Here is an 18,049-nt window from a genome sequence, read left to right as displayed (position 1 = left end):
CGCCGCGGTCCCCTCGCAGCCCTCCTCGCACTTACTGCAGTCCCCGGAGGACGAGGCCGGGACCGAGGGCGACGCGGTGCCCCGGGCGCCGGCAGCCGCCACCGGAAGCCGCCTCAGCGCGCCCGCCCGCCACGGGGCGGGGGGCGGGAGGAGAGGGGCGGGGCTTCCCCTGATTGGGCGGCTGGAGCCCCATGCGGCGCCGGATTGGGCGCTTCGAAGGGCGGGCGGCGGTTGGCGGGGCGCGCGGCGGGCGCCAAGGGGCGGCGGGCGGCTCCGCGGGCGGCTCCGCGCCGCGCAGCTCCCCTCGTCTCCGCGCCCGGCGCCTGGGGCGCGGCAGGTGAGTGGGACCGCTCGCCGGCCGGGGGACGCGGCCTCTCCTTCCTTCCTCCCTCCCCGCCGGGCCGGTGCTGGCCGTTGGGGCGGCCTGGGGCCCTCACGCGCTAGCCAGGCCCCCTCAGCGGGGCTGGAAGCGGGCTCCTGGCCTGAGGAGGGCGGAAGGGCCCTGGGTTGCCGCTTGCTCCCTTCCCCCTCGCTCGTAGGGGCTTGTGGCTGAGCCCTCGGCCCCGGAAGACGCGAGTTCCTGCTAGTACCGCACTTAGGAGTGATGCTAATGCTTTGCCTAGGCACAGCTTTGTACGCCTTGCGAAGTCGGGAAATCTCCTGAGCCTGCCTGTGCAGAGGTCTTTCCAGCGCTTCTGCTTCCCGGGCGGCTTCATCATGGATGAAACCGTTGCTGAGTATATCAGAAGAACTGTGCTCAAAATCCCACGCGACGAGATCAAGTCAATGCTGCAGACCTGGGGCTTTCTCTCTGAGACGCAGCTGCAAACCTTGAACTTCCATCAGACAAAGGACAACATTTCCCAAGATGTTGTTCAGCTCTGCGAGGTAATGCTGTTCGTTGGGAACTGCCTCTTGGTGATATATGGGATGCAGGTGTTGACACACCATCAAAAGCATTCTCATTCTGAAGTGAGCTTTATTTGGTCATAATCCAACACCAAATGGCAGTTTGTAGACTGGCAAACGTAAAGCAAAGCTAGCAATGATAGTGACTTTGTCTAGCTGCTATGAGTGCAGGACTGGCCCTTGTGGAGTATAGAAGTGCATGTTTTGAGTTTTAAGTTGTACAAAGTTCATTAAAACTCAGTGTGTTAAACCTTTAAGAAATAAGGATATTTCTAAATTGTAAAAAGAAGGCCCTGGTTAAGACGTTTGTTTTCCAGTGCTGATTTAAATCTAGTATGGGTAATGACAGCGCTGATTTCTAGCTTTTCTTCAGTAGTGTAAGATGATCATGCATGCCGCAAGCACCTCCTTATTTTGCTGTGTAAGCATATTCTCACTGTTGGCTCTTACAAAATACAGTGTTCTGAGAGTTTCTGCAATTTTGCATAGTAAGTGATTCTGTCTAGAGATCTCAGGGATTATAGTATATACTTATGCTGATGGACATGTGAATTTGATAGAGTTCTGCACTGTCCCATGTGAAGTGAAGATAGACCCTTTTTTTCATTTTACTGTCATTTGCTTGTTTGTTTTGGGAGGATTTTGATAAGCCAGTTCAATGTTTGGAAAAATTTTCTTGGCCAGAACTGCTTTGATTCTGCACACTGTAAGCAAACAACCTTTCTGATGTTGTACTTACTGGTGTACTACGAGTCTTATTATATTGTCATAGCCCAGGTAGGATAGGTATAGTTATTAAGTGTAGTGTCTTAAAGCATGCCTGCTGTGGACTTCAGTGCAATCCAAATAATTTAAACTACCTAGATGGAGATTTTTCACTTACTAAACAATGTGATAGAGTATTCTGGCTCTGCAGTTCACCATGTATTGTCATTTTCCCTTTCAGGATAATTCTGCAGACATAAAGCAAGCAGCAGTCCTGGACATAATTTGTAAGTAAAAATGAATTTATTGTTCCCACCTTTCTATTTTTTCCAAGTAATTTGGTAACTCCCTTAATTACATAGCAATTGCCCTGGTGAGTCTACAGATGCGTTTGGTGTAAACAAATTACATTTTAGATGCTGAATCTGATTGGATCTGTCTGACCATTTTTTAAAAAAGTAATAAGCTGCAAAATCAACAAAAGCATGTGTTTGGTTCTTCTGACTTCTAAATAGATGTCAACTGCGGTAAGTTGTATCCAGTGCTTAGTTACAAGTGTGGAGAGATAAGTTTGTCTGCAGTATGCACAGAACCCTAAAATCAATGGTATCTTGCCCCATATAGGGAGTGACATATGGCAAAACCATCAGCAAATACTCCAGATGGAATTCTAACTACAATATTGATTCGTAACTTTATTATATAATATTCTGAATTGCAATTTTAACAGTCTACATTTCTCAGTTTGAGTTTAGACTGAATTTCAGTAACTTTAGGTGAAATGCTTCTTTAAACATTGGACCTCAGAGATATTATTAGCTGCTTAATCAAATTACAAAAAATTTTCCTATCTTTCTTAATTTAAAAACATTTATTTTTAGGCTTACCATTAATGGTAGCTTAAGAATGTTGAATCAATTATGTTGCATTACTGGAAGTCATCTTTTTGAAATAAACTGGTCATAAAAGTATTGTAAAATAATCTGTTTCTTTAATTACCTTTTGATAAATATACTGTGTTATTGAGCAATTCTTATTTTTCCCTAGACAACCACATCTACCCAAACAAAAGAATATGGAGTGTTTACCAGATGAACAAAACAGGTAGGTAAATATCTTTCCCTGCTGTAATCTCACTGTTATAGTCCTTGCCAACTTTCTGCAGTATTGCCTCACATAATATGCTTTAAATACAAACATAGTCTAGTATGGATTTTTCATTAGAGATATATTTAATGTTTTCAGACTACTTTTGCTCAACTTTTCAAGCAATTATTAGAAATTAATAACTATTAAGCAAATATTAACTTTTTCTTTATGTATCAATAACGAGGCTCAAATTTAATATAGGCCTGTCTTATATAATTATGCAACTTTATCTTTTTCTACATTGTTTTGTTTCAGCCAAAACTGTAAAAACATCTTTGAACTAATTATTGTAAACAGAATTCCGATCTCTTTTTCTTGTATAACAGGGGAAGAAACGGACTTTTTTGACTTAACAGATTTCAAAAAAAAATTTAAAAGAAGACTTCAGTCAGCTCTGAAAAACGTAAGAATAAATCCATTCTAAGTGTTGCACAGCTCTGTGGTGTCTATATTTTATATGCATATATCTTTTGTAAGGGTATTTTTTTTTTCTCTTGCCAACTGCTTCAGAATTGGAATAAAACTATTAACTTTGGAAATGGTAGGGACTGCATGTGAAATAGGTAAAAATATTCTGTATATCTGTTCTAGGAACATCACAAGTTTGCTGAACTGGAGTGAAATAAAGCATAGTTTTGCCTTAAGCTATGACACTGCCTATTTCAGGCTTCAAGAAATGCAGTATTCTCTCTATATTTTCTATTTATTTATTTTTTCTCTTTGAGTGTACATGTTGCCTAGATAAATTGGTATTGCTCTGTCCTGATACCCAATAATAATACATGAAAAAACGGATCTGATGAAGCAGAATCTAGATGGAATTTGAAGTAGCCAGTATTTTGCATCAATAAGCAAGACAAGGAAGTTTTGTGGGTTTTTCTGTATTTTTCTTTTGTTTTTTTTACTACTTGGATTAGTAAGCAAAATTGCATCCATTTCATTTTAGTTCTGGTTTAAAGATGATGTTTTGTGTTCATTGAAAACTTGGTCCTGATTTTTTTTTTTTTACATTATAATGACTGGCAGACCACTGTCAAGAGCAAGAAGTGGTTTCTAGGCTACAAAGAAATGGTAAGAGATGTCTGTGAAGGAGGTATTTTCTCACCTTTTTAGTGAGCAAGTTGCAGTGGCCTTTTCCTTCTGCAACTACTTTTAACTCACCTGCTTCATTTAGGCAAGGGAATAGAAAGTGCCTCTGAAAGTGCCTCTGGGTAATTAGTTGTGTCCCTTCTGGACACACAAGGGATTTCCACTGACAACAGTAGAGGGCAACAAATACAAATTGGCCTAACAGCTAATCTTATCTAGTTCATAGAACCCTATTAAAATATTAGATTCACCTTTTTTTTTAATTATGATAGTCCACAAAAACTTTGAGAGGTGATGTTGGTCCACCAGTTCAAACAGTTTGGGACCTAGTCCACTAAGAGCTTGCCTGAAGCAAAGGGAGTTCTTGTCAAGGTAGAAAGAAGCTGAAAATCAACAGCAACTGAGTAGCAAAACTGCAAGAACAGGGAAGGAAATCTTCAAAATACTGATTATGAGTTCTTGACCTGTGATAGATATTTATATTCAGGTCTAAAATCAGCAAATGTATCAAAAGTTTAGTTTCTTAAAAATAAGACATTTGAAATACTGTTACTAGTCCTCCTTCTAAATACAAAGACTTTTTTTGTTGCATTGCTACTCTCCCAAAAGAGAAAATCAAGGGTTTGTAATAAGCCATTTCTGTTCTTGTTGATATGCATCTTCTGAAGGGGCAAAATAAAGTCATATTAGAGTTTGAAAGATTTTTTTTTTTCTTCCCCCAACAAAAAAATTATAATTTCTCCAACTGGAATTTGATTTAAATACAATCTTGACCAAGCTAGAGGGATTTGTTTCTTATTCAGGCAGTGGTGTACTGTCTGCATTATGTTTGGGTTGTGTGAACACAGGCTGAAGAGGTAACAAAATGTTTCTTGACATCTGAATGTGCAAGTAAATTGAAGCTTTTCTTTTTCTGTTTCAGGTTACCATCAACTTTAGAGAATATGAGGATAATGCAATCTGGATTAGAATTGCTTGGGGAACCCCATATAAAAAACCAAACCAATACAAAACCAGCTATGTTGTATACCATTCGCAGACACCCTACGTCTTCATTTCTGCCTCAGTGCTTAGAAGCACCTTACCTCTGCTATGTCAGGTAGAAAATAAAACTGTGTAGACCCTGACTCTACCACAGTCTTGTAGATCTATAATTCTGCTTCTTAGTTTTTAAGAGGATGCTTAAAGATTCATCAATTCCCCAGAACCCCAAATTGTAAAGTAATTTTCTAATTTAAATAGTCATTCCCCCCCCCCCAACTCTTGATAAAAATGGGGCAAATATCAATCTTTCTGACCCTTAGAATGGTGAATAGTCAATATATTCAGTTATTGGGATCTTTGCTGATCTTGAATCTTTCAAATTTCTTAATAAAAATGTTAGGCAATATGCAGTTAAATTGTCTCACAGAAGCCCGAGAATATTAAATCAATGCGGTTAACTGTATGAGCTAAGTGTATGAGCTCATCAGGGGAAGCTATTAATTAGGTTAAAAAACTAGTTTTTCTGTAAACTCTTGGTGATCAGTGTTTGTAAGTGTGGTGGTGGGGTGGTGGTGTTGTTTTAGCAGACCTCCATATTAGTTGTTTCATTATCTTTATCAGGCTGATAATGCTATATAATTATTTAGTTAATCCCATGAATGCCTTTAAGTATTAATCTAACCTTAATGACAATCTATTGCACATTCCTCAGACATGAGAATCCTGCTCATTAAAGGCCAGCTGCTTACCCTAAAATAAAAACATTGCAATGTCTAGAAATACTATATTTTTCCATATTATAAACAGTGATGATTAATACTGCTGTTAAAATAACTTCAATTTTTATTTAAAGGCACTGGTTGTTGCTTCCAATTACCATGACATCCGTGAAATGGAGCTTCGAAGTCATTGCTTAAACTCCCTTAAAGATATCGCGTTTAAGAGATATAGCCAGGTGAGCCACTCCACAAGTTTATTCTAAGATGAGTCTTGCTTCTTGTCTCAGGCCTAGTTCTTACTCCCTATGGGAGGGGAAAATTCACCTCTTCCAAGAGATCATTATGTTAAAATAATATTGAACTACTGAGGTGGACCACTTTTCATTAAGGTAACATTAAAATGGTGATCTAATACCTTAGTATCCTGAAGGTTAAACTTAGTCTGAATTGTACGTACAAAATTGTATGACTGGATCAATCCTAGGACTTTTTAGTATAATTTCACTGGGCTTCCTAGAGTAATGTTTTGGAAACTATTAGAATGGGCATTTACTCTATTCATCCAAGTAACACTTGTAATGTTCACGAATATCATAGAAGGATGGGGATAGTCTTCTCAAAGTTGGGCTTCCTGGCCTAGAGTAATTGTCAAAAAGTAGGACGAATGCTTATTTTAAGAAAGAGAAATAAAAGGAAATTCGGAAAGTTCTTTTCTGCTATAGCCTCTAGAAGTGGAAGTGAACTAAAAGTAAAGGATTAATCTTTTCCTCCCTCATTTAGACCTTCCAAACTTATTATCCAAGACCTCTACAAGAAAGGAATGTAGCCCCAGAGAATGGTATGTACATTTTAAATTAAGCTGCAGCTTCAGTGTCATTACTTGTTAGATTTGTACTCAAAAATATTCCTGGCTTATGGAGTGCATTTCAGTAAGAAATGTACATATATTATATTCACATTATATTGTCCATACTGGAGGGGTGCCGTAATATTGGATACCTCTAGAAGAGGTAAATATTTCCCACTAACAGTCATTGGACACACATATTTATGAAACCAAAATTGCACAATGCCCAGTATTTCCTTTCATATCAGCTTGTTTGGTTTTCTTAACAGGTAAGAACTGAAAATATGAAGCGGATAATTGGCTTATGAAAAAGATTGTGATGAATTTTTTCAAATTCATTTCTATTTTTCCTCTTATATTACACTGGAGCATTCACTTGATCAGAAAAACAGTATTGTATCAGCTGGCAGAGTTGTCATTCTGGTTTTCCTCTCCTCCTTCCTCCCCTTTCACTTGCAGTGGATTTAAGGATAATTCAAGAAAACAGAAGTGAAAAAGAAAGAATACAGAGAGTGAATCGGGAAGTTTTTGGTGATGGTCCCCAACCAAAACTTGAATTTGCACAATATAAGGTAGGAAAAGCAATCAATTTTTGTTTTTATAGTTTCAGCAGAAATAGCTACATTAAATTGCAAATAAAGAACTTTCTAGTACTGCTGCAAGCTTTAGGAAGGACATTTTAAAATACGCTAGGTAAAACTGGCTTTATAAAACAGATTTGCACTGGGATTTGGTCAGACCACTAGATGGCGTTTTTCAAGTCTTTCAGCCTTGTGAACTAAGTATTTTTGACTTATTTTTGTAATAAAGCTTAAAAGAGTTAAAACAGCAGTGTTTTCAAGCATAAGAAATTAGGGCTACTCAAAGTACGTATAAAGCTCATAATACATGTAACAGCCATAATTTAACTTCTCAGGTGATGCACTGATTTTTCTGTGATAAACAGATATATTGGAAATTCCAAGAGATCATTTTTACTATGTAATTGAAGAGGCTGTCTCTTTCAGCAGAGAATTGTTTGCCACATGGTGGCACCTTCTGATTTTATTAATAAAATATTCTTCAAACCAGAATCATGTTAACACTAAGAAATAATAGCAAATTGATTCTTCTTCTACCACATGGTTAACCTATTCATAGTTACCTGATAATTTCAGAGATTACAGGAGATTCATAAACTTTTTTTTTTTAATGCTGAAACTTGTAGAACATATTTTCATTACCTAGTTAGTTGCTAATCATTTTTTACTTAACTCAAAAAGCAGTTTGAAGAAACCATCCAAATGAAATCATGCTTGTTTGAAAATCTTCTAATGTTCAAAGTAATACTTGGTTCCATTTTCAATTTTTTTCAGTTTGATATCAGTTAGAACTTTTTTTGGTCCGACTAACTTATCTTAGTCATTTGGAGATTAGTTTTATATGTGTGGCATATGGGGAGAAGCTATTTGTCTGTGCTGTAATTCTGAAATGAAAAAAGTACGTAAGTTCAAGGAAAGGTGTGCTATAGTATCTGGAATTACTTCCATTCATTTCTGATGCTAGGAAATACATGTTTTGGTTTTTGTTCTTAATTCTCCATATAACCACTAGTTAATTTTACACAATAATTTTGAATTAGAGGTCTATTTAGAGAGAAAGTGAACTTGAGGACAGCAACTCGCTAAGAAAATAACACATCTGTAGTAACTGAGTTAAAACATAACTTTCAGCAGTACTTCCCACACCGCCCTACAAACTACTAGGCATGTAGCTCTACAGTGTTTGGCTCTGTTGGGTGTATTATGCCTTACAAAAATTGCTGAGGGGTGACAGTGATCTAGTTACTCAAAAAGTTTGAGAACTATAATGATACAGAACAATCCATTTTTAAAATACGGATATAAGATGTTCTGTTTAATACCACATGTAGTTTGCAAACAGTATTCAAAGACAATGGGCCACAGTCTAAGTATTATTGTTTTAATAATAACATATGCATAAAATATATTCCTAGCTCATACTCCTTGGAAATTTTGTGTTTAACAGCTTGAGACAATGTTTAAAAGTAATCCTAAAATGGATGTCTTGGATATAAAAGAGCCATTCAGATGTCTGGTCAAGTTTTCTAGTCCGCATCTCTTAGAATCACTGAAATCCTTGGCACCAGCAGGTAAGTGTTTCAGCTCTGTAAAAGGGAGGAAAAATTCATAGTTGAATATTTTTATTATCTTGCATTCTGCTTGTATCTTGCTTAAGAGGGAGCCTGCATAGTTTGTTTAGAAATGTATAGAAATTTAGTAGAATAAAAATGTCACCACTATGAAAACTGCTGTCTAAATATATACCAGCTTGTTCTTAGAAGTCCTAATTTGTACATAGATACTCAAGCTGTATTTTTAATTCTATACCATTTATGAAATGTAAATATTGGCTGAGTTAAGCTATAATTATCTGTTTCTTTTGCTCTCTCCAGGTCTGGCTGATGCACCACTTTCACCACTACTTACATGTATACCACAGAAAGCGAGGAATTATTTTAAAATTAGAGAGAGGAAAGGTTTCTTTCCAGGAAGCTTTGTAAGCCCTTAATTTAAGACTGATTTATAGAAAAATATAGAACTCATTTATTACTGGTATTAATCTAAATCATAATAAAGGTTAAAACAGAGATTTTTTTTAATTAACTTATTCTTTAAATTTCTTCCATTTACAACTCTTTTGAGTTGTTTTTCCCCATTAGTCTTTAAAAAATTAATCTTTAGATAGTTTTAAATAAAAAGCTATTAGGAAGCTTAAACAAGGTCCAGCAGTGATCATGATTATTTAAATTTTAAAGGCGATGATTGCTCTTAACTGTATTTTTAATAGTATACATGAAGTTAAAGCTAGCTAAGCCTAATCTAGGTACAACAGGACATCTCCAGTTATTCAGTTTACTGCCATGACTAAGATATTCTAGGTAGCCTTTTTTCTTAGGCTCCAGCTCAGCAGTGTAACAGAGCACATGCCCCATTTCGACCGTGTGAATAGTCCCATTCAAACAAGGGGACCGACCCAGCTGCCTTGGGTCAGGCACGTTGTGAGCTTGGCAGAAGAAGATTCCACTCTGAGGCCATTGCAGACAAGTCGGGGAAAGGAGACAGGACTCTTGAAATGCAGATGTCAGTAAGAAGTTTCCATCCAGCTATACCAGATGTTGATTCAGATCCAGTGTCTTTACTAGCCGAGTGCAATATTCAAGAACAAATACTTATATAAAAAGCCAAATTCTATCTTTTCTATCTGTTTGTATTAATATTTTATGAATTTTACCCTAGAGGAATACAATGGAATTGGCAATAACTTTGTTTTGAGGAAGTTGTGTTTTAGAATGTATACTTCATTAAAGATTTCATCCTTCTGCAATCCTTGCACATTACTACTTCATTTTACTTGTGGACATAAAGATTGCAGAATCAAGATGGCAGTCTTCACTAATGAGAACATTAGCTCTGCAGTGACGTTCTTTAGAGGTAATAAATAAACATTTTGTGTAACTTTCTACATCATTTTTAATTTAAGAGATGGATTTGGTTTGAAGATTCAGTTATATTGTACAATTTTTTAAAAAATATTCTTTTACCTAGAAACTTATTGTAGGTATATTTTGAGTATATGCAATTTCCTTAGATATGTCAATATGCAAAGACAGTCTTTTGAAAAACTTTGTTATACTATGTACCTATTTTGACAGGTTGTATGGGGCTGTTTTTCAAACCATAAATAAATGTGTAAATTAAGTCCTCTCACAGAAGTTTGTTTGGCTTGACTAACTGAAAAATGACTTAACATATACTGATTTTTCTGTTGTTGTTTTTCAGCAACTCTGTATAACTAGTACATAAAAAAATTAGTTTACAGCTCTCTGCTAGTCGTACGTTTTTAGCACTTCTGTCTGTGCAATTTAAAGGCTAATGTTTGACAAGAATACTTATGTTAGGATCCTGAAATGATTTCAGGTTTTGTATAATACCAAGTCTACATGCAGCTAAGAGTTGGCTCTTAATGTCTCTCACCCACTTATCCTCATATACCACTCTAAGTTAGACCCATTAAGATTCCAGTATGCATTTCAGTCTGTGCAACTTTTGTTTCCTAATGCCCTACACAAATAATTTAAACACCTGAGATGATGATGATTTATAATAGAAAGATAAAGCTTCAAAATACTCTAAACATCATGAGTACCTTGCCTACTGCGTGCTTCTGCCTATCAGTCTGTTTCCCTCTCTTCCCTTTTTTAAACAAGAGAAGTTGGTCTCCTTTATTTTTTCAGGTATGCATTTCACAACTGGCTATTACATAATGGACACAGAACTTCCAGGCAAGCAAACATGTATTTATTAGTTACAAGAAGGAGGATCCTTGTAGACAAGCTATGTGCTCTATACGTTTGTTATAGGCTCTATAATGAACACAAGGACACATGGGGCCCTAGCACATTCCTGGAAGAGACTTGTCAAAAGACCAAGCACGTGATGTTTGCACACTAAGAGTGGACTCTCTACAGGTAACATCTTGCTCAGATTTTCTTTAATGGGCAAAGCTATAGGGGGGAAATGTACTTGCTTACTGGGTCATTGATTCTTTAAAAATGCAGCTCTATACTAATAAATAAATCCCCGGAAAGTTGTTTGGAGAGATTCCATGATTACCAGAAAGGAAATATTGGTGAAAGCTGGCAAAATCAGTTATTTTACCTGCTCGATGAGCTCCCTTTATCCTGTAATTTGATGCCTAGGTCTTTTATCATGGAATTCTCTTTCTTGGGTATGAACGTGTTCACAGTTTTGTTTCTTTGTTTCTTGGTTTCTAACGTGGCCTTTGATAATGTAAGTTAGAGGAATATTCCTTTCACTGAGTCTTTCAGGGAAGCAGCGGCCGCGGCCCACGTGCCGAGCGGTGCCGCCACCCGGCCTCCAAGGGCAGGGACCGGCCTGCCGCGGGGGGCGGGGTCAGGGGCGGGGCCAGCGCGCTCCTTGTGATTATTCAGTAGCGGCGATGCATATTCATGAGCCGCCCCGCCCACCCGGAAGTGGGAGCCGCGCAGCTGACAGCAACATGGCGGCGGCGGCGGCGGCGGGGCGGCGTGGCGGGGGGCTCGGGAGGCCCCCGGCGGCGGCGCCGCCCGCGGGGGACCTGCCGCCGCCCCGCGAGCTGGTGCGGCCCTCGGTGACGGAGCTGTCCCAAGTGAGGACCAACATCCTGTGCACCGTGCCCGGCTGCGGCAAGGTCCTGCCCAACAGCCCGGCCCTCAACATGCACCTCAGCAAGGCCCACCGCCTCCAGGTACCGTCGCGGCCTGGCCCGGCCCGGCCCGATCCCGGTCCCGCGACCCCTCCCGGCCTCGGAGCCGCCGCGGAGGCGGTACCGGCCTCCCCCCCCCCCCCTCCCCTCCTGCGTCCCCCCCGGGCCTGGGGGCCGCCGCGGGGGCGGTACCGGCCCGGCCGGTCGCCGAGCTCGTGGGCCGCGCTGCGGGGGTCTCCTCAGGGGGCGATACCGAACCGCTTCCCCTCCCCCCCCCGGTTACGCCTCCCCCGTGTGTAAAGCGGGAGCGCGGCGCGCGGGCGAAACCCCGGCGGTGGCGGTGGCGGTGGCGGTGGCGGTGCCCGCGCCGTCCTCCCGCCCGCGCCGAGACTCTGCTACAGCCGCGTACAGAAAACGACCAGTCTGGTACCAACGTTAGCAAAAGCTGGGGTAGTTTAAAGTGTTGGGGACTCTGTTTCTATTGTTTTGTTTGCTTTTTGCTTATCTTTCTGTGATAAGAAGCACTGGCCCTATTTCTTAAGCGCTGTACAAACATGCTGCGTTTTCTCCCCTTAGCAGTTGGTAACCCGTCATAATTAAAATACCGAGTGTTGTAGTTATGCTGGGCTGCTTGGTTTGTTTTTTAAAAGTGTCTGTGAGCCAAAAAGCCTAGATGGATGCCATTTTGGAAACGAGCCTTCATTACAATAGTGCTGGTGAGAAAACGCAGCCTGTGGGGCAGGGGGACAGCAACAGTTCGGTGAGCGTATTCTGGAGTGTAGGCTTTTCATAAATATAATCCTACTTTTTTAAGATCGCAGTGCCAGGTACATGAAGATAAATCCTATTCCTGGAATTAATGAGCACAGTACCCGTAGGATGTTTTGATACCCAAAATGGGCATTGTCTCTGTGGAAGGAGATGAGGACACTTGCACAGGGAAGCAGGATGACCCTGGAAAAAATAGGGTCAAGTGCGGTAGTAAAAATACAAGGTTATGCTCTTGTGAACTGATGACAGAAATTTCAAATTGATCAGTCCTGGTTTGTAGCAAGAAAATCTTAAATGGAAAACACTTGCAAGTGCTATTTGGTTGTAGGCATATGAGCCTTTAGGGGGATGCTGTTGTGAGAAGGGCAATCCTAAAATACGGCAGAAGAATATGTCAGAATACACAGGAGGATGGGAACGGCAAGTGGCTGCTGAAGGGAGACTGTAAGAATTTGACTTGTTTGGTCTAACAAAGATGATATGATCAAGTGTTAATAGATAAATGTTTGTCTGCTGGCTCCTTAGCTTAATTAAGTCAATGTAAAACGGGAACGATGAATATAAGCTGGCAATATTAGATTTGAAAACTTTTTGAATACTTAAGTCTTTTGTCTATAATATTTTATGAGGCAGAGGGGAAGATGTCTGTCCACTCTGAAAATGAAGCTGGATCAATTCCTGTAGAGGAGAGGGTTCTGTGGATGCCTGTGATACCAGGGAGATCGCACTCAGAAAGCTGGCCTTTCCCGGCCTGTTACCCAAACACGGGTTTTACGCAAGCTCAATATTTTTGACGATAAGAATAACTGCACTTCTCTCCCTGTTACTTACTAAAGAAATGCGTAATCTCCTGCTTACAAAGAATATTTTAAATAGTTGGCTACAGTATACTGTAACCATGTTTTAAATTAATCCTGTGGAGTAAATCTCTCTGTTGCAGGGAGGCAAGGCCTCACTAGGTTCACCTTGGCTAAATCAGTAGCAAGGATTATTACTTTCTCTTTTCCATATTGATGATACAAGCCCTGTCTGAATGTCAGTATTCCGTGTAATACAAATGTCTGCGTTGTGATAAGTTAATTGAACAAATATCCACCAATAATTGTGGAGGTGGGTATTGTGTAACCATGAGAAGTAAAATCAGAAGGAGTAGACTCGTGAAAAATGTCTGAAATATGACTGGCCAGCCAAATTTCTGTGAAGATCTAAGGTTAACCATTTAGAGCTAGGAGGACTTTGAAGTTAGTCAAAATACGATTCCTGTATGGTAAAGGTTACGTGGATGTGTAGAGTATCTTTCAACTTGTCACAACAAATCTGTTGTGATCTGTGCCTCAAAATCTACGTTCCATCTGTTATAAAAGCTTCTTACTCATGTTTATAAAGCCTTTAAACACTTGGTATTATTTTACAGCTTAGGTTTTTTTTGGTTTTTTTCTGAGCTACTACAGAAATTGAAATGTGATTTATTAAGGTCTTGGGATGCTCTTATAGAAGCATGTTATCAGGCATTTAGACAATTGGTAGAAATTTAGCATTCAGGTAGTTCTGAAAAATCTGACTGTGGTTTGCCTGTTAAGTGCCTGAACATATTTCTGGTTGCACTGTCATCTGATGGGTCGTGATGTTAAATTTTACACACTTGGAATAACTTATTTATTCCCAAGTAAGGCTAATTGCTGCTTACTAAGCTTATTGATTTTTCCTCTGCAATGAAGGATATTAAACCTAGTTTTTAATTAAGGCAAATCTTTCTTTCTGAAGGAAGAAGTCTGATATCTTCTAGATTGGTATCTGATCAAAGTGTTTTGGGGTAAATTTGAGGTTAAAAAAATTAATTTGGGGGTGGCAGGACTGGAACAGCTAGATTGTTGAGTCATGTTCCTCTCTTCTGGGCAGTGGCTCTCTAAGGTGCAAAAACAATCACAGTAACTATTCAACCTTTAGCAACAATGCTGCGCTATTTTAAAGATAACTTGAGACTTAGGTTAATGCTATCTAAATTGAGGCATTGAATCCACAGTCACAAGGGAGATAAAAACAGGCCCATTTACAAATGGCTCATCCATGGGAAAATCTGCTGCCTGTGCAGAAGGATGCTTAGAAGGGCAGAGGAAGGTTTAAAACCTTATATGAAAACTCCCTGTCCGAAAAATTATTCCAGAGGGTTTTTTGGTAAAATGGAAGCTAATTGACTTTGTCAAGAGACAGGGCTGAGTATCTAGAAATAGAACTGAAACATTGCTTGAAGGGAATGTTATATTTTTCATAGAATTTGTTAAATTGAAAGATGGTTTGAGGGAAAACAAAATCTTTGAAGTACCTTACTAATCCAGTTTGTGATATTCCTGCAGGGCAAAAGAAATGAATACTCCAAAAGCACGATAAAAGTAGGTCTGAACAGAGTTTAAGTCCTGACCAGCTGTAGCTAGGTGAGAAGAACAGACCTAAGCAATGTCATGGCAGCTGTTGTACGTACTTTTTCTTTGTTTCACATAGGATGATTATTGCATTTTGTGAATTCTTTATGTATGGTGTAACCCATGTAAATGTGAAGTGGCTGGAGATTTGCCTGAAGAAAGTAGTTAGGAAATCATTGGTATAATATCAGCATTTCATCACTTACTCTGCTTACTCTCACTGTCATCTTGCTAAGGAAATCAGGAGAGGAGCCCAAACAGGGCATGCTCCAGTAATTTTTATCTGAATAATGATCTCGGGGATCACATCATAGGCTGTTGTACCTGGCACTGGGGACTTGGTTGGCCTCCTAGTCAGGCTTAGGAAACTGGAAAAAGACTTGGAGCTACACTGAGCATTGGATTTTCCTTTTTCTAATAGTTTGCTTTTAAATTTTTTGCTTAGAACAGGTGCCTGATGTTTTGACTGAGACCAAAAGATTTCAGATAGAGTATGTCTAGAGGGATGTGTTTTGCCTGGTTTCCATGGCTGTGTCCTCAGTAGGAATCAGTTTTATGTTGTTGAGCAATCTGGACAATCCTATTAATGCATCCTTCTTATTTTATTTTTTGAGGCCCTCTGTGAACAAGTTATATTGCTGTCTTTTATGGTGCACATGTGATAAGGCCACTGAGGTGGATTGCATGGAGAGCACAGGTATATTAGTCACTTAACGTTTACGGATTCAGAATTAGCAAACAGTTGTTAGTTTCACAGACTTAAGTGAATTTTGGTTTATGCTCTAAATTAAGTGACAGAAAGTACTTTGCATTCTTCATTTTATTACAAATAAACTCTAAATGGTGCTGACAGAATTCCAGTGATGGAGAAGTGTTGTGTTACACAGTGTGCTGCAAGTAGCCTGCTCTACTAACAAGTAAAATCACATTGTATTGGCAGTGTATTTTAGTATCTGTAGGGTAAGCTTGTTGGCTCAACACAAAAGGCATGTATAATTTGCTTGGGGCCAGGAGTATCTTGGTAGAAGTAACTAGTACGATGCCATTACTCTGTTGAGCTTGCTGTGATTTGTCTTGGCAACTCTGATCGAGCGAAATAGCGTCTAAACAGGTGAAACACACCATTTGGAGTATCACATCGGTTAGGAAAGTGCTTTTAACTTGAGGTGTGTGAACTAATTGAGCCAAAGTTGATGTATATTCTGAATGTTGTCTTTAATACACAAACCTGTAGAATTTTTGTCAAATTGTACTTTTTCAGGATGGAAAACTTAATGCACCAATGAGGAAGGGTTTGAAAACTTCACAGAAATTCTACTGCTGTCCTATTGAAGGCTGCCCTAGAGGACCAAACAGACCATTTTCCCAATTTTCTCTTGTAAAACAGGTATTCCTTTTTTCCTGATTTGGTCCTGACTTTCTCTACTCCAGAGAATGTACACTTTTGCACTCAGATATGCGAAAAGCCCCCCAGCATGTATCCAGAAGTTGCAGAAGTGTATGCAGAAACTCCATGTGGGCGTATGGTTGGTGAATTTGCATGTTTGCATGTTGACATTGGAGGACCTGAAGCTTTTGATCAAGCAGACACTGGTATGTTCTGCTAAGATGGAAGACAGCCCTTCTGCCCAAATTAATAAGCTTGAAAAAGATCAAAGAGGAGAAGAAAATCACAGGAGCAACCAATAAGGGTTTAAGATGTAGCTGATGCTTTTAAACCACTTTTTTTTAAGTGGGGAAGAGGTAAGGGTTTTTCTCTGCTTTAGTCTCAAAATGCACTGGTTTACAAGTTACCTGTTTAAGAAAGCATGTAAAAATTGTTTCTCTGTGTGAGTAAAAACCTACTCTTCTGCTTTTGGTCATCTGTGATCATCCATGGAGACCGTGGGTGACTAGCACTTGCTGCCAGAAATTTTAAAGAAAAATTCTGTCCTTTGCTCTAAAATTGACTTGTTTGGTTTGATACTATTCACTCAGTTGTAGATCTCTAGAAGTATCTATTTGTTGCCATGTATACCACTTACTGCCCTCTTCAGCAAGATTCATCTTTAGCTTTATTAATGTCAGTAAGGAACCTCCTTTAGGATTAGGAGAAACCTCCTATAAGATTATGTTGCTCTTTAAAATGCAGATAAATGTTTTAAGTGGCGAAAGCTGCTGATATGGAGCTAATATGATCAGGAACCTCCCAGTAGATCCATTCTCCCAGCTTGGAGAGCTGAATGCAATATGAATCTTGTGTATACACAAATATTTGTACAAATAAACTTATTAATTCTTATACTCTAGCTTTTTTCCTTTACTCCAACTCAGACAATGAAATTTTTCAATCTTACGTTTTCTTAACTTGAAGGTATGTATTTTGAGATGCACGTAGCACAAGAAGATTTTCAATTTTTAAACACTCTAAGCTCATAACTTTTTTTCATGAGATTTTCAAAAGATTCTGATTTCTAATTCTATTCTTCAATGATATTTAACATATAAAATATTGCAAGTGTCGATGTCTCCCCTAAAGATTTCTTTAACTCAGCTGCAGACTGATGTTTACTTTTCATTGTGTATTCTAGCACTTTATGAAGATGCATGCTGAAAAGAAGCACAAATGTGATAAATGTAGTAACTCCTATGGTACAGAATGGTACTTGAAGCGGCATATAGAGGACTGTGGCAAGACTTTCCAGTGTACTTGTGGGTGCCCTTATGCCAGCAGAACAGCATTATTGTCTCATATTTACAGAACTGGCCATGAAATTCCTGCAGAACACAGGTAAAAGTGAAGCAGTAAAGTATTGCTGCTTGTGTTCATCCCCGAGTCCTCTGTCTCCTATGTACTGCCTTTTTGTCCCCTTTCTGTTGATTAAATTGGAGATTGGCTCACACCGTTTTAGCTGTAGAACTGTTTTCAGTTTCTTTGTTCTGTTGCTTTTAGCAGTTTCTGTTTTGTTGAAGGCGATGATGATTAATTGCCTAATCAGTAAGATCAGGTTTCCCACATATAAAACAGGAAGCACTGCCAGCAAGATAGTTACTGATGACACTGCACTAGATGGTGTAAATACTAGGGATACTTGTTGGAACTGCTTTTAGTTTCATGAAAGTGGAGATCATTTGGAAATGTATACAGCTGGCAACTGTGGTGTGAAATACAGTTCAGTCTATTTTCTTTTATAGTCCAGTTAGCATGA

The 18,049-nt window shown here is 39.3% G+C and overlaps 2 protein-coding genes and 1 non-coding gene across 9 annotated transcripts in view; 2 read left to right on the top strand and 1 right to left on the bottom strand.

Moving 5' to 3' along the window:
• Positions 1–241: 241 nt before the first annotated feature.
• Positions 242–10,177, top strand: CENPN (centromere protein N). 2 transcript variants are annotated; one of them, XM_067302441.1, is made up of 11 exons: positions 242–337; positions 624–888; positions 1,856–1,901; positions 2,662–2,718; positions 3,090–3,166; positions 4,775–4,951; positions 5,690–5,791; positions 6,336–6,393; positions 6,862–6,974; positions 8,431–8,554; positions 8,858–10,177. In XM_067302441.1, exons 2-11 carry the CDS (start codon positions 718–720, stop codon positions 8,971–8,973), a joined length of 1,041 nt encoding a protein of 346 aa, XP_067158542.1. In that variant the 5' UTR covers positions 242–337; positions 624–717; the 3' UTR covers positions 8,974–10,177. The 2 variants fall into 2 exon arrangements, with proteins under 2 accessions (XP_067158542.1, XP_067158543.1); XM_067302442.1 differs by lacking the exon at positions 8,431–8,554 and having other exon boundaries at positions 242–888.
• Positions 8,487–18,049, bottom strand: part of LOC106483325 (uncharacterized) — a 25,377-nt gene continuing 15,814 nt past the window's right edge. Inside the window, exon 3 of the transcript XR_010885281.1 lies at positions 8,487–8,569. This is a non-coding gene — a transcript (uncharacterized protein). The remainder of the gene's footprint in view (positions 8,570–18,049) is intronic.
• Positions 11,513–18,049, top strand: part of ATMIN (ATM interactor) — a 14,825-nt gene continuing 8,288 nt past the window's right edge. Inside the window, exons 1-4 of one of the 6 annotated variants that reach the window (XM_067302437.1) lie at positions 11,642–11,712; positions 14,796–14,912; positions 16,123–16,248; positions 17,432–17,631. In XM_067302437.1, coding sequence (XP_067158538.1) covers positions 14,901–14,912; positions 16,123–16,248; positions 17,432–17,631 — 338 coding nt within the window. In that variant the 5' untranslated portion in view covers positions 11,642–11,712; positions 14,796–14,900. The other 5 variants (XM_067302440.1, XM_067302439.1, XM_067302438.1 and 2 more) reach the window with 5 other exon arrangements.

Source organism: Apteryx mantelli, chromosome 10, assembly GCF_036417845.1.
Source record: "Apteryx mantelli isolate bAptMan1 chromosome 10, bAptMan1.hap1, whole genome shotgun sequence".
Taxonomy (NCBI): Eukaryota; Metazoa; Chordata; class Aves; order Apterygiformes; family Apterygidae; genus Apteryx; species Apteryx mantelli.
This window is presented reverse-complemented; position numbering and strand designations above follow the sequence as displayed.